General features: G+C 41.7%; 1 protein-coding gene across 1 annotated transcript; it reads right to left on the reverse strand.

Annotated features, from left to right (window-relative positions):
* Positions 1-545: 545 nt before the first annotated feature.
* On the reverse strand, positions 546-12,798 carry LOC146617820 (uncharacterized). The gene is made up of 3 exons (XM_085373535.1): positions 11,891-12,798; positions 2,293-2,415; positions 546-678 (listed from the first exon to the last, which is right to left on the reverse strand). Exons 1-3 carry the CDS (start codon positions 12,796-12,798, stop codon positions 546-548), a joined length of 1,164 nt encoding a protein of 387 aa, XP_085229661.1.
* Between the last annotated feature and the right edge of the window lie 3,660 nt (positions 12,799-16,458).

A 16,458-nucleotide genomic window follows, 5' to 3' on the forward strand; every position in this document is an offset into this window, starting at 1 on the left:
CTCACGGTGGCAAAAGCAACAGTGCATATTGACAGAAAAGTTCAGGATATGCTCAGCAACTCACCTCAGTATCGCTATTATCCAAAACAAAGTGAAGTTCGCTGTTTCATTAACTTGTGTTAGACTCTAACAAAATTTTATAGCCTCCTCACTACAGATGAACTGTGGCCAGTTGTTTGTCCTACAGCAGCCACTGTACCTATTATAATGCACTAGAAATCGGAGGGATAGAAAAACAGAACTCAGTTGACTGCAATTTGGAATCTACTGACACCTAGTGGTGAGATTTTACAAACTAAAACTTTAAGTTGCACTTATAAGGGTTAACCCTCCTGTTATGTTGGTTTCCAGGAACACCAATTATGCTCCTGGGTTAATTTGACCCGGGGCAAATTTACTCATCCAAAAGTGTCAGAAACACTGGCATTGATTGTTTTACAATTTTCTTTTATAATTTTGATTTTTTTCATTTTCTGTAGTGATGCAGATGACATGTGACATCTCTTCTGTTCTGAGTCAATCTGACCCGCAACATAACAGAAGGGTTAAAGGTGGGGGCCACAGTAGCAGGTGAGCTTGAGATGAAGCTGGGGGATCAGCAGGAGCAGTGGCGGTGCCACTAACCGATCCAGGACGGTGCTGATGCCCAGCCTCTGTAGGACAGAGTTGTCCAGGTGTCTGTGCAGAAAATATGCAGCAAAGGAGTGACACAAGGGAAACTCCGCTATCTTCGCCACCACTACACATCAGACATAGCCCGTCTGCCTAGTTGCCTCCAGCAACCACTGGGAAACCGCTTGTTTTTTCACATTCACTTCTCCTTACACCCCAGTTTTCTTTGGTTAGTAAAACATAACCCCCACATTGACTGGACTGACAATAAAATTAACAGTTGGAGTTTAGATCAGGTTCCACCAGCTCCATCTCAGTCACTACACCTGCCCCCAATTGAACTTCTGTACCCTCTGAATATCATGATTTATAGGTTTTCAGTACAGATAAAGCTTTCTCCCTGCCACCTCATAGACCTTATGACTGCACCATAGACCTCCTACCCAGCACACCACTCCTCTCCAGCCAGCTATACAACCTGTAGCAGCCAGAGAGGGTCAGGAGCCTGTTAGGATCATCTGTCCATCTTCCACTCTGGTAGGTGCCAGTTTTTTCTTTGTGGATAAGAAGGATGAGACACTGAGACCCTGCACTGACTATTGTGGGCTAAATAAATTCACTGGGAAGAATAAGTACCCCCTGCTGCTAATCAGTTCTGCTTTTGAGGCCCTATAAGGAGCCACTGTTTTCCCTAAACTCGACCTCTGTAATGTTTATCATTTGCGAGGGGAATGAATGGAAGAAGACTTTTTACACTCCTCTTGAACACTCCAAGCTCCTGCTGTGTTCCAGGCTCTGGTAAATGATGTTTTGAGAGGTTTTCTGAATGCACTCATCTTTGTTTACCTTGATGATATATTAACTTTTTGCAGGTCTCTGGAAAAAGTTAGGATTGTAGAGTGCAGCACCTGTTGGAAAATAGAGTCTATGTAATGGCTGAAAAATGTGAATTCCACTCATCATCTGCCACTTTTCTGGGCTACATTCTCACCAGAGGCCAGGTGAACACTGACCCAGTCAAGATTAGGGTTGTGATGGAGTGGCCCACACACACCTCCCAGAAAATGTTTCAACGATTCCTCGGCTGCTTATGGTGAAACTGGCATTGGAGGAGCGGCGGCATTGGCTGGAAGGGGCCGAGCATCCATTTATTATTTGGACTGATCATAAAAATCTCAGCTAAAATGTTAAATACCTGTCAAATTTGCTTGTCTTTGTTGTTTGGACAATTGAATTGAAACATTTCTTTTCTGCCAGCGTCCTGAAATGAAAATCCCGAGGCCCTCTCTCTCCAGTATTCAGAAAATGCCAGCGGTAGAAGCCACAACTACTTCTGCCCTCATCCTGCACCGTTGGTTCATTAACTTGGGACATAGAAGAAACCATCCAATGAGCTGCAAGACAAACTTGACCCAGGCTCAGCCCCCACCCTCCCCACCAATCATTGCTATGTTTCTGCTGCTGCATATTCTGCTGTGATCCACACCGCCTGCTTCGCCTGCCACCACAGGGTGACCTTGGGGTGCTTCCTTCTCGACTATGTGGCAGCATGCACGATCTATGCAAGAAACAAAAGGCTCAACCACGAGCTTGAGACCCTGCTCTGCATCACTACAAAAAAAAGCCCTCCTCTTGGTCCACATGGTTATCCTGGGTCAAGTATGCTCATAGCTCTCTTACCTATTCTGCCATAGGTCTATCCCCACTCGAAGCATCTCTAGGCTACCAGCCACCTCTGTTCCCAACCACTGAGATTCACCTAGTTTCCTGGGTACAACATCATCTCCAGCAGAGTAGATAAATCTGGGAGCAGAATTGAGAAGCTTAAAATAAGAAATATGCAAAAGGTATAGCTCACTGCTAAGCACTTTCCCTTGAAATCCTTGACCCACAAATTGGCTCCACGTTACATTGGTCCCTACGAAGTGGATTCTGTGATCAGCGCCACTGCCACAAGTTGCCTTCAACACTATGCATCCATCCCACTTTTCATGTCTCACAAATCAAACCTGTTCGGTCCATTCTATGATGCCCTGTAGTCCACATGATGATGCTGATATTGCTCGGTAAGTGCTTATGAAGAATAAATCAGTTAAATGTGTTCTTTGGTACACAAAACTTTGAGTGTTCAGTTAGAGTAGAAAAGTATATATGCAAAGCATTTTGTTTACCATTCTGGTAGAGATAATGGGAAGGTGGCACGCACTAGACATGTATATAATAGGCTAGGCTGACATATCAGTGTCATCTTTTTAAAAAAAAAAATTGATCTTTGGCCTTTTTCAGCTTTATTGGACAGAGCAGTGAAGAGTGACAGGAAAGCGGAGGGGGAGAGAGAGAAAGAGGAAGACATGTGTCAAAGGGCCTCTGGTTGGACTTGAACCCAGACTGGCAGCTCTCCGCCATGTGGCATAGGGTTGCCAGCTCATCCCAGCGAGCTAAAATGGCACCCTATCAGCGTCTGAGTTTGAGTTGTCATTTTCACTACTCAAACTCAGAAGCTCACAAGTGATACGTTAGTTGTTTTTTTGTTTTGTTTTTTGTTTTTGTTTTTTGCCTGTCCTGTTTGTCACTGTAGCAATCAGAATTATTGTCTGAAGACTGATAAAAATGCCCAACAGATTTATATTCCCAAGTGGATTATTACTGGTCTACTTGATTGATCTTGTGTGTTTGTTTGTAACTTTTAAGTTATTACAATAGGAACAGAAAATGACCATGGGATAAGAAAGGGAAAGACGTAGACAAGAGAAGTTTAGAAAAAGGAGAGGGAAAGAAAATTGAGGGGAAGATGGACAGTGAGAAAAGACACAAAAAATTTGCTAGAAGAAAACAAGTAAAAAGAGAACAACACAGTAGGGAGACCACAGCTACGACCTAGATAATCATAACTAACAGTAAATAATAAATATTATATGCTACTGAGCAGCACACAAGACCGAAACTCAAGATATGTTTAGAGACAGCAGCCAAGGAAGATGGTGTGTGTCTGAGCACAACTCTGTGCACAACTGTGGGCGTGAGCGTGCTTGTATTCAAAAGGTTTCTCCATGTAACTGTCTAATAGTAGGTGTGGGAAGCCATAGCCCTGCCCCCCAGGTCATGAAGTAAAGTGATTTGTTAGTTGATATCGGGAGTTTCAATTCAGTCACAGTAAATTTACTTTTCTTGCCCCCACCTCTGAACTTTGATGTGGAAGAATGCTTCTCAACAAAGGCTGTACAATGAAATTTACCCTTCTCATGTCTCAAATTCGTAATGCAGAAATTTGAGTCTGCATTACATCATAACCTCCTGGTTTTGCTGTTGAGTTTTGCCATGGGAAACACTGAGGCTGGGTTACATCAACCTCTTTGAAATCTAATTCTAGCTATATTTTTGATCAACAACCCTTCCTTTAGCAGTATAGAAAAAGCTTAAAACATGAGGAGAACCACAAGGAAATATTGTATTTTAGCTGGTTTTTGATTTGGCTGCAAAAAGGATACCATGATGAAATTAAATAACATGGGAGATGTTCCACAGACTCCAAAATAGCCATTGCTTATAGCCTTTTATTTCACTGCAACAGTAATTCCCCAAGTGTAGGCTGGGGCTCACCCAGTTGGTCAGTCTAATAACAGAAATGATAAAAATTCTGCTTAAAATTACTTAGAAATGTTACATATTATATACATTTGTTCATTTATATAGATACTGAATTTAAACTGGTAATATGAGGCGGTTCCTTTGTGATGTTACTCATTACGCTGACCTCAGTTTCCTTTACTTGTACTGAAGTTTGTGTCCTAGTGGCAGGTGGATCACACATTGTTTTAACAGTTTGCATATGACTGCGTAACATTAGCAATTTATAGCCAGGCCAGCATGCTATACAGGAACATCTGTGCCGAGTATTGCCTGGAAGTCTTGGGGTCAAAATGGGAGACGCCCCCTAGGGTGGTGGAGAATGACCAAGCTAGTCCAGATACAGACAGACAAACTGGTGATGGCTAACCAACCAGACACAGTAGTGGTGAGCAAGCAGAGGATAGATGTTGCCATGGTCTGTGAGAGTGTCTGAGGTTTCTCCTCTGCTAGCTGTCCATCCTGGCTCATCCTCATTCCCCACCTGCCGTGGCTACAAGCAAGCCATCAATCAGCCATCCAGTACTTGAGACTGGCGTTGACTTCCAATCTCTGCCAGACCCTCTGCTACCCCATAGTGGCAACTTGGCTCTTGCATACTTAAATCTAACAAATCCTCTTTTGTATAACCTTGTGTCTCTTTGTGTTTCTTGCTACTTCTGTCCAGGACCATTACCCACCACACCTACAGTTGATTCTCCCCTTCTGGATTCCTCTCTCCGCTCACCCAAAAGAGCTCACGGACTAGCTCCTCTGACAACGCTCACACAAACTCCCTCTGCCTGCCCTCCTCCCTGCCATTCACCTCTGGATCACACAGGTCAACTGGATTGACTCACTCTTACCCTGTTGGACACTTGCACGGTTTCCCCCCCTCCTTCCGGATCCTGGTCTCCCATCTAACCAGTAAGCAGTTTCCCTAATTCTAATTATTACCTGGCATTTCCTCCAGCTCCCTCACTAATCCATCTCAAACATACTACCACAAAACTCGGACATTAGAACAGTCATTTTCACTTCTCAAACTACATTTCTCATTTATACATTGATCAGACTTACATTTTAATTGAGCTTTGATTAAAAATAAACATGCTTTATTATTAGGAAATAGAAAAAAGCTCTGTTTTACCACTGATCATTTTTAATGATATAAAGGCGGATATTAAGACCTTTGAACCTCTCTTAGTTATGAGGCTGCCACAGGGGGACTTTAATCTCTTTCTACCCCCTAGTATCACAACACTATCTTCCTGATGTAGTCATGGATTTGTTGTTTCATCCTGGATGATCGTCCTAACACTCACTAGTTCTTGGACTCCGTATAGAAATCCAGCACCGTCTTATCTCATTCACTCACGTACACCAACACACGCACCCAACAGGCCATTTTTAACATGGACAGGCGGGGAGGGGAGCGATTCTTCTGCGTCTCATAGGGACCTTGATCACTAAGGGACGTAGATATTAAAGGTAGGAGATTCCCTTCCCTGCTACCCCCAAGTGGTTGCCACTGTCTCAGCTTTAAATGCCTCAGCTTTATAGATTTTAAATATTTCAGTATTGTTTTGGACGGATGAGACATTTCAACTAAGGAAAATTGATTGCGTTTGGACAACAAAAGCTGTTTTGAATGAATGAATCCAAAATAGATCCAGATGGCATGAGCTGTGAAATGACCAAAGCTGAACTGGATCCAGGACTGATCCGCTTTCAATGAACCTTATCTGTTTTAGGTCCATCCTGCAGTGCAAGCAGACTCAGACACAGTTTGCTTATCCTTCATGGAGCCTATATCTTCAGGCAGATCCGGTTCTGGGTCAGTCCAGTGAGACTGATTTTGGTGATTTTCAGTGGAAAATCTGTTGAGATTCAGACTTTGAACCTTTAAAATGTTGTTTGACATCATTCAATGACTGAATCTCAATCTCACAGAATTTAATGAGATTGAATCTCAACACATTTCAACATGAAATGTAATCAGATTACAATCAGACTGTCTGTAGCTGCTTTTAAAATGTCACTCTAAATACATTTAGTTCCGTTTTAGAGTCTTAAAGTCCATTTCCAAGATCCTGCTGTGACAGACATTTTTCCAATCAACACATTGTGTTCCAATCAACACAAGAAATGATTGGTTATTGATCACTGTGCGACATACAGTAAATGTTTGCAGTACAAGAAAACTGACAATACAATAGCTGCATTATGTAGATAGAGTGACAGCTTTTGCAGATTTTATTCTGAGGTGATAAAAAAATCAGTAGTCACTGTCATTGTATATTGATGACCAAATAACTGCAAAGCAATCAACTAATGTTCATCTGAGATTTCAGTGTTAGCATAGAGTAACGTAAACATGTACAAATTAATTTGCTCTTCTATGCACATTGTGTCATGACCCTGGGTTTTGTACCCAGCGTTTTCTGTTATGGACCCTGTTACTGGTTTGATATTTTCTGTTTGATGTTATTGGAGTTTTCAGTTTGGATATTACCATTGCCTAGATTATGTTTTCATTCTGATATTGTTATCCCTGTCTTCCTATGTTCCCCATGCCTGGCCTGTGTTTCTGTGCTATTTCCCATGTTTAGTCTTCTAAAGCTCAAAACCAGCCACCAGCCTCCCACCTCCTGACCTCCAGGACCCCGAACTCCAGCAGGTCCCTGGAAACCATGAAAACCACTGTTGGTCTTAACTACACAATAATTATGATTTAAGAATCCCTTCACCTCAATCCAGTATATGGGCTTTGTGTGATCCCTGCCCGCACAACAGCGCCCTCCTCTGGCTCACATCTGCCATCACCTGTCAGTTCATGCAACATGGTTGCAGCTATGCTGTGTTGGAGTTGTAGTGGCAATTCCTTTACTTTTGAAAGATCAAACGTCCCACAACTTAAAGTCCACAAGCCACTGCTGCATTGAGGTAATATTTCGTACGCAGGCAAAAGAAGTCCATTGTCCAAACGTTTTAGTTGAAAGTTTTGGTTTTGGTTTATTTATCCATCTTGGCAAGCAATAACAAGATCCTTCCTGCTGCTTCTCCTGCTCTGGTAAAAAAACCATAGGCCCACCCCAATGCATGCTGGTCCTATACCAGTCTCTTTATTTATAGAAACAAAATGGCCCTACAGCTCTTACTAACTAATTTAACAAAATAACAACAAACAAACAAATCATTTAAAACAAAATATTAACCGACAAATAAACCCCAAAATATAAGTAAACTAACAACAAACATTAACTAATTTCACAAAAAATAAATAAATAAATAAATAAATAAATAAATAAATAAATAAATAAATAAAGAACAAATAGCTCCAACACTCCGGCCCCTAATTGTGCATACAATCACAATTACTTTAAAGTCCCAAAAGGAGGAGCTATTCCCTTAAACAAATCCTTAATTTTCATTGAGGATTTTCTTCACGATGAGGCTTCCAGTAGCAAAATAAGTTTTGTCACTGGCCTTTCCAAAACACTGGTCCTTGTTTGTAGTCTCACAGAACGCACCAAGCCTTTTGCATCCTGGTTTACATTTAAGACTTTCGCCATCATCCATGATCCTCTTGGAGCTGTAGCGTCTGCAATTAAAACAACATCTCCAGGTATAAGACATCTTTTAGTCCTCATCCATTTTTGTCTTTCTTGCATCAAAGGTAGGTACTCAGAAAGCCATCTCTTCCAACTCTGCCATGTACTGTACCTGTTTCCACCTTTTCCTGACATGCAAATCACTTGGATGAAACAGTCCTGGTGGAAAAACTGGTTTATTTTTCAGCAACAACAAGTGATTGGGTGTCAGTGCTTCAAGATCATTTGAGTCATCTGAAACTTTAGTAATGGGTCTGTCGTTCATTATAGCTTCAACCTCACATAAAACTGTTTGGAGTCCTTCATCATCCATTTCTTTCTGACCTTCCGGATCATTCTTATTCAAACCTGCAGTAAGCAACTCTTTCCTCTTCTGTGCCAACAACACCAAGACCTCTTTCATCTTTAAAAGCCAGGCTACAGAGATTTTAAGTTTTGCCCAAGATGAGAAGTAGAGGATAAAATAGCTGGTAGGATTTTGTAATTCCCTCACAATGGCATTCATTGTCAGGTCCCTTTTGACCTCTGGGTCATCTGCAGAAATTACACTGTACTCCACATCCAGTTTAGGCCATTCCTTTTCTGACTTATAGAGAAATTCTGGCCCTTTTATCCATCTCCTACATTTGAGGAAATCCCCAGCTCTCATGCCTCTGGATGCGTCATCTGCAGGATTCTCCTTAGAAGAAACGTATCTCCACTGCTTCACATCTGTTGCTTCTCGAATGACAGCAATTCTGTTTGCAACAAAAGTATTGAATCTTCTGGTTTCATTGGAGATGTATTTCAGTACTGTTGTACTATCAGTCCAAAAAACTGATTTTTCCAACCTGACCTGCAGCTCCTTTTGCAGAAGCCTGTCCATCCGAACTGCAAGAACTGCAGCCGTCAATTCCAACCTGGGAATTGTAGTTTGCTTGAGAGGAGCAACTCTAGCCTTTCCCAGGATAAAAGCAACATGTGTGACGTTATTCTTTTCCAACTTTAAATATGACACCGTTCCATACCCATCTTGACTTGCATCAGAAAAATGATGAAGTTGTGCCCTATCTGGTCTTCCAAAGCAATTTGGTTTAATGCAACGTTCCACTTCGAACTTTGAAATCAGCTGGAGATCCTCCAGCCAATCACGCCACCGCTGGGAAAGAGAGTGGGGAATAACTTCATCCCACTTCAAATTTTGTCGGCAAAGCTCTTGTAGCAACAGTTTAGCTGGCATACTGAAGGGAGACAAGATTCCCAAAGGATCATACAGTGAGCTGACCACAGACAAAATTCCCCTTCTGGTTGTTGGACGGTCCTGCAGGGAGGTTCTGAACTGGAACTTGTCTGTTGCTATGCACCACTGTAAACCCAGTGCTCTCTCAACTGGAAGTTGATCTGTGTCCAAATCCAGATCCTTAATTTCCTTTGCTCTTCTTTCCTCTGGGATTGACATGAGCACTGTGCGACTGTTGCTGATCCATTTTGAAAGCTTAAATCCTCCTTTAGCGCAGATATCTGTCAGTCTATTCACCATGTGCTCTGCCTCCTCTTCTGAAGCAACAGATTTCAAACAATCATCCACATAAAAGTTTCTTTTGACTGTATCAACCACTTCAGCTGGAAACTGTTGTGCCTTATCATCTGCAGTTCTCTGTAGAGCATAATTTGCACAGCTTGGCGAAGATACAGCTCCAAACAAATGCACTCTCATCCTGCATTCCTGTGCAGACCTTGAAGTGTCACCATGTTGCCACCACAGGAAACGGAGAAAGTTGACATGTTTTTCTGAGACGTGCACTTGGTGAAACATGGAATCAATGTCCGCCATTAGTGCAACAGGCTCTTGTCTAAATCTGATCAGAACCCCAACCAGCGAGTTTGTGAGATCAGGTCCCCGTAGAAGCTGACTGTTCAATGATGCTCCTTTATAAGTTGTTCCACAGTCAAATACAACTCTTAATTTGCCCTTTGTGGGATGATACACTCCATGATGAGGGATGTACCACACCTTTCCATCATCTTTGTGCAACTCATCTACAGGCACAAACTCGGCATATCCTTGTTCAAGCATGTTGTTTACACATTCAGTGTATTCATCCTTATAATGAGTATCCCTTTCGAATCTCCGTCTGAGACTCTGGAGACGCTGCTCTGCGACACAGAGGTTATTTGGCAAACTAGAACCTTCTCTCCTGAAAGGCAAATCAATGTGATAATGATTTCCAATAAGCTTTATTGAACTACTAACAATATCCATGAAACACAGATCCTCTCTAGACATTTCAGTCTGCTCCTCTGATGATCTTTCATTAAAATCATGATTGTACTGTTTAATCAACATTTCTTCAAGACGCTCAACAGAAATCCTATTGGCTGTTACAGCAGTGCAGTTGGTTTTATTTCCACTGTTACTTCCAGTGCGCAGGGGACCATTTATGACCCAGCCAACTTTTGTTTTTACAGCATAAGGTCCACCTCCCACACTGTTTATCACCTTCCATGGCTCCAAAACATTGGAAGCATCAGTGCCTATCAGTAGCTCCACATCTGCATTAACGTTGTAAAGTTTAACAGGTTTTAGATGAGGCCACTGATCGATGTCGCCTTGCTGGGGAATATTAACTGTAGAAACTGGCATAGTCTTTTGAGTCAAAACATCTGGCAATGGCATGAAATCATTTCCTTCCAAACCAGACACTTCCAAACCAGACAGAACTTGTGTACTAACAATCCTATCTTGACTCATTGTTCTCAAAAAGATATTGGTCTTTTTACCTTTTACATTCAGCCTTTTTGCCAAAGTTTCTGTACAGAATGTACCTGAACTTCCAGGATCCAAAAACGCATAGGTTTGCACAATTTTATTGCTCTTTTGGCTCTTAACTTGAACTGGAACTATAGAAAAAATTGCATCAACTTCATGACCAGCCCCAATATACCCACATGTCTGAGTGGTTGCAGTTGAAAAGTTGACATTAGAGTTTGTCCTCTGTTGAGTTTGTTCCGAAGACGCACCTGGATCCTTTCGCTCTATGTGAAGAACCCCTGGGTGTCTTTGGTGACACACGTCGCAATCCAAACGACTCCTACAGTCTTTGCTTGTGTGACCAACTTTTAAACAACCAAAACAAATTCCCCTTTCCTTGATAAAAGTCAACTTATCCTGATGCGTTTTAGCTTTAAACTGCTTACAATTCTCTAGTAAATGATTGCTATGTGAACAAAACAAACAACTATGCAGAACGGCGGAAGTTGTTCTGCTTCCAGTTGATTGAGCTTTGATTCCTGGCACTGTACTGACATTAGTGGCAAAACTACTTCCTTTTCTCCTTTGCTTGGTAGAACTTGAAGCTTTAAAGCTGCTTCCAGATTGTGAGTCTTGGATGTTGCCAAACACTGGATCTGATGCTACTTTTACCTGTTTTATTATAAAGGCAACCAGATCAGTGAACACTGCTCTGTAACCATTTTGTTCCTGCAGTTCATAGGCAACAACTCTCCATTTTTCCCTCAATTTGTATGGAAGCTTCATAACAACCATTCTCATATTTGAGGGCAAATCCAACTCCTTCATATAAACAACTTGCTGTGTTAGATTCGAACATCCTTGAAGAAAAAGAGAGAATGACTGTAGACCTTTCACATCCTCACTTTTAATAGGTACCCAACTCACAATCCTCTCCATATATGCAGAGGCAATTTTATTTTCGTTCCCAAAATGTTCTTCAAGAAGATCTTTGGCTGTGGAATAGCCCTGCTCAGGAGGTAAGTGCTGACAACTATGCACCAAATCCCTAGGCTGCCCCCTAGTGAACTGCTCTAAAAAATGCAAACAGTCGCTCCAGTTATCAGTTTTATCTTCCACTCCATTTTCAAAGGCATTCATAAATGATCTGTACTGTAAAGGGTCTCCATCAAACACAGGGATGTTTCTGGCGGGGAGGACAGAAGATAAGTTTTGTTTTACAAGCAAAGTAGTGATGTCATTTTGTTTTTGCATAATATTTACAATCTCCTTCGTGCAATTCCCAGTCAAAGTATGAGACTGAGGCTGTGTTTGCTGCGTCACTTGCGCTGAATCATCAACCTGATGTTGGGTTTGACTTTGTCTAGGTACGATTACTTGTGATTCAGATGCAGAATTTATACCAGAGTAATCTCTTGATGTTGGAACAAATGTATCGGCACAAGGATTTAAACTAGGCGCTTCTTGTACGTGCCCTCTTTCAAAATAAGAGTTCATTCCATCAGAATGCTCAGAGCTACAAAATGAATTTATTTTTAAGACACGAAGCTTTGCATTAGTGGCTGCCAGCTCTGTTTCCAAGGATAATGTCTCCTTTTCTTTTCTCAGTTTTTCCTCTTGCGCTTCGATAGAATGTTTTTTCTTTAATGCAGCGAGTCGCTCCATGAGCGCTGCCTTGTCAGCCGCAGCTTTAATGCATGCGGAAGATGTTGATGAAATTCGACTTTGCTGTGACAAGGTTTTTGAAGGTGGTTTTACACTTGAGATATTAGAGACACTGTCTTCAGGTTTTATTTCATCCAAACTTTCAACAGCTTTATCATTACGAACAGTATTGCTTTGTTCAGTATACGGCTCGCCCGCCTCCTGCAACCAAACCTTTACTTTGTCCATAAAAACAGAGAAGACTGTCACCTTCGACTGAAAATGTGCATTTTGCCTTTTCACTTCATCTTCTGGCAGTGGCAAACTTAAAAAGGATTCTTGCAAAGCGTTTGCATCTTGATAGCATTTAATAAACTTCCCAAATTCAGAAGACACTTCCTTAACGTTCTCATATGAGGTCATTAAAGCGGAAATTTTCCCCATGTACTTAGATGCTTGCTTACACATTGAACTGCGCTTTTCTTGGCATGTCTTTATATACAAATCCAAACCTTTTGGCGTAAATTTAATGCTTCTTTTCTCTGCTTGCATCTCAGTGTCATCCTCTCGTTTACTCTTAATATCCGACATTTTTATTGTCCTCTTGGATTATTTCAAACTTCATAAAGATGTACAGCACACTGAGAGTCCATAGCCTGAAGTACAAACATGACATCCATTTACCTGCCTTTTGCAGCGGACAAACATTTCCACAGAGGGCGTTGGCATGTTTCAATTAGCGATCCAATTTTGCACCACTTTAGTATGTCAAAACTCAGTTCATCAGTCTTTGTAGTGAAATTATGTCTTTAAACTCCAATAGCTTCACCGTTTTCCTTTACGGCTTAAACAATATTATCACTCAACAGCTTTGACGAACGAGTGACATGTTGATCCAGGCCTCAACATCAAATCTGTCTGGATTACTCACCAGACGATCCAATAACTTTTATTCGAGTTCGACGGTGATCCTTGAAATCCTTATATCCATTGATGAAGGATTATTCCTTTGTCCACGGGAAGGTTTTTTACTTTATGTAGTGGCAATTCCTTTACTTTTGAAAGATCAAGCGTCCTACAACTTAAAGTCCACAAGCCACTGCTGCATTGAGGTAATATTTCGTACGCAGGCAAAAGAAGTCCATTGTCCAAACGTTTTAGTTGAAAGTTTTGGTTTTGGTTTATTTATCCATCTTGGCAAGCAATAACAAGATCCTTCCTGCTGCTTCTCCTGCTCTGGTAAAAAACCATAGGCCCACCCCAATGCATGCTGGTCCTATACCAGTCTCTTTATTTATAGAAACAAAATGGCCCTACAGCTCTTACTAACTAATTTAACAAAATAACAACAAACAAACAAATCATTTAAAACAAAATATTAACCAACAAATAAACCCCAAAATATAAGTAAACTAACAACAAACATTAACTAATTTCACAAAAAATAAATAAATAAATAAATAAATAAAGAACAAATAGCTCCAACAGGAGTTCTTTGGGTTTCAATAAACTCACTGTGTTTAAAGAGTAATGTAAAGACTTACAACTGATTTTGCCTGCAGGCACCCCTAGATCCTGCATGTTTGTCACATAGCTAACTGCTAGAGTCCACATAGTGGTGAATATTAAAATTTGTCACCCACACACCACAGCCACAGTCTGGGTGTGACAAATTGTATAGGATAAAGGTCTAGTCATCTCTTAGTTTACTCAGATTGCACAGAGTGTATATTTGTTAATAATTTGAATCATTTTGGATAAGGATAAGTATAAGATAATGGGGAATTTCAGTTTTTACTTTATAATTTGTTTAGCGTAAGATTTACAGTTAAATTGTATTTTTTCTTGCCTTATTTAATTTTTACGTACTGTTCCTTTAACACACGGTAACTGTGCACGGGGGGAGGGTTCGCGACAGGCAGTGTGGAGCTACGGGGGCTTTAACTAGCTGTGGAGAAAAACAGTTTCTTACCGTGTTTGCAGTGTACTGGAACATTCAAATGGATCACTGTATTTCAAAACTGTGGAAATAAATGTTTGCCTGTTTGTTTTTCGACTACAAGCGGACTTTGTGGATTATGTTCAACTGCACTAAGACACGCGTACGGTCCGACTACCAGCTAGTGCTTCCGCGGTGATATTCGTAAGAAACTGTCTCCTCGCGGCCGCAGTCTTCGGATTGGAAATGTAACTGCAACACATGGACATGAAATACGAGGAGAGGATTCACCAGTCAGCCCTTCAGCACAGAAAGTAAGTGCAGTTACACGTGGACACGGAGGAGATTGGGGAGTATATTAGCAACACAGTGTTATGCTAATTAGCAGCGAACGACCCGCTAACGACTAGCTAACTGCACGTGAATAGCTACCCTTTGTGTGTTTCCTGAGGCTATTGGGGCGGTTGGCTGTATTGAGCTCCCAGCTAAGTGGAACAAACTAATGGGAGAATCATGGAAGATGATAAAGATTCAGCAACAGTGGAAAAGCGGAAGGTGAAGCCTACAGCTAAGGCGATGGAGGATGCATTACAAAGGAAAATAGGCTCAAGAAAGGCTAAGCTGGGTCAGCTAACAGAGAAAAAGAATGAGATGCTGCAGTTAATGGAGGATGATGGCAATGTGGAAATAGTTAAAACCAAGTTGTCTACAGAATTTAATCACATCTTTGGAGAGTTTTGTGAACTGAATACATCTGTAAAGGGGCTCTTTCAGCAAGCTGTCTCAAGAGAGGACATGGATAATGATCAGCAGCATTGGTTTGAGCCCAAAGCAGATGCAATGAGAAGCTTTGTTGACAACGTGGATGCTTGGATAAAGGAAGTCCATCAACGTACGAAGGAAGCAAAAATGGCTGATGAGAGTGTTCAGCCCACTGACAGCATATCAGTAGCAGCATCTAGGAAGTCTAGAATGTCCAAAAGCAGCACTGGCCAATCTTCAGCATCTTCAGCTCGCTTGAAGGCAGAATTGGAGAAGGCTACACTCTTGGCACAGGCAGCAGCTTTAAAGGAACGACGAGCTTTGGAGGAGCAAGAAGCTAAACTTAAGGCTGAGAAGGAAGAGCTTGAATTACGAACTGCTTTAGCAGCAACTGATGCTAAACTTAAGATTTTGCAGAGGTTTGAGGGATCAGATGTGTCACATAGGGATGACAAATTATCTTTCGTCCAAATGCAGCCAGCTGGGGTACAGACTGATCATCACAGAGTGACTATTGAGGATTGTGGTGGTGAGCAAAACAGGATGCCCATCATCCAGCCTCAATCAGCTAACACTGTACAGGTCAATCAGCCAGTTATCAGAAAGAACAGCCATTGTTTTTCAGGCAACAGTTCTGCTCATTCAGCGGGCGTAGAAGCTTCACAGACGTTGTTAGCTGTCATGCAAAGACAGAACGACATTGCAGAAGTCCTTGCAACGCAACAAAGACTTTCTACTCTACCTCCTCAGAACATTTCCATCTTTAGTGGGGATCCATTGGAATATAGACTGTTTATCAGAGCCTTTGAGCATGGAGTGGAGTGTAAAACAGAAAGCAGAAAGGATCGTCTTTGCTTCTTGGAGCAATACACTTCTGGACAGCCCAGGGAGCTAATACGCAGTTGTCTGCACATGGATCCAGAAAAGGGCTACTGTGAAGCAAAAAGGCTCCTGAAAGAGCACTTTGGCAACGAATACAGGATTTCTGTGGCATACATAAACAAGGCTCTAGGCTGGCCTCCAATAAAGGCAGAAGATGGTGAAGCCCTCAGCGCATTGGCACTATTCCTCACCAGCTGTGGGAATGCAATGTCAGACATGGAGGAGTTGGATAATGTTGTCAACATGCGTGCCATTGTGAATAAGCTACCGTACAACCTCAGGGGAAGGTGGAGGAGTGTCGCCTTTGAAATAGAGGAGACAGAAGCTCGGCGGCCTAAGTTTATGGACCTTGTCAAGTTTATTAACACGCAGGCTAAAGTAGCATTACACCCAGTGTTTGGAGATATAAAAGACAGCAACAAGGCACCAACCAAGTCTCCACCAAATGTCACTTTAGGGAGGAAGAGTGGCAAGACCATTTTCACAACAACAGCCACACTTGTAAACCACTCGGGCAGCATCGATGCAGAGGCAAAGGGAGGCAAAAAGGGACTCACTAATCCTATCTCCGCATTCAAAACGCCATGTTTGTTTTGCCACAGTGAACATACCATGGCACAATGCAAGAGACTGAGGAAATCTCTACACAAAGAGAAACTAGACTTTCT

The sequence above is a fragment of the Diplotaxodon limnothrissa genome, linkage group LG15, assembly GCF_057381915.1.
Source record: "Diplotaxodon limnothrissa isolate DT_005_m linkage group LG15, D_limnothrissa_male_GT1.1, whole genome shotgun sequence".
NCBI lineage: Eukaryota > Metazoa > Chordata > Actinopteri > Cichliformes > Cichlidae > Diplotaxodon > Diplotaxodon limnothrissa.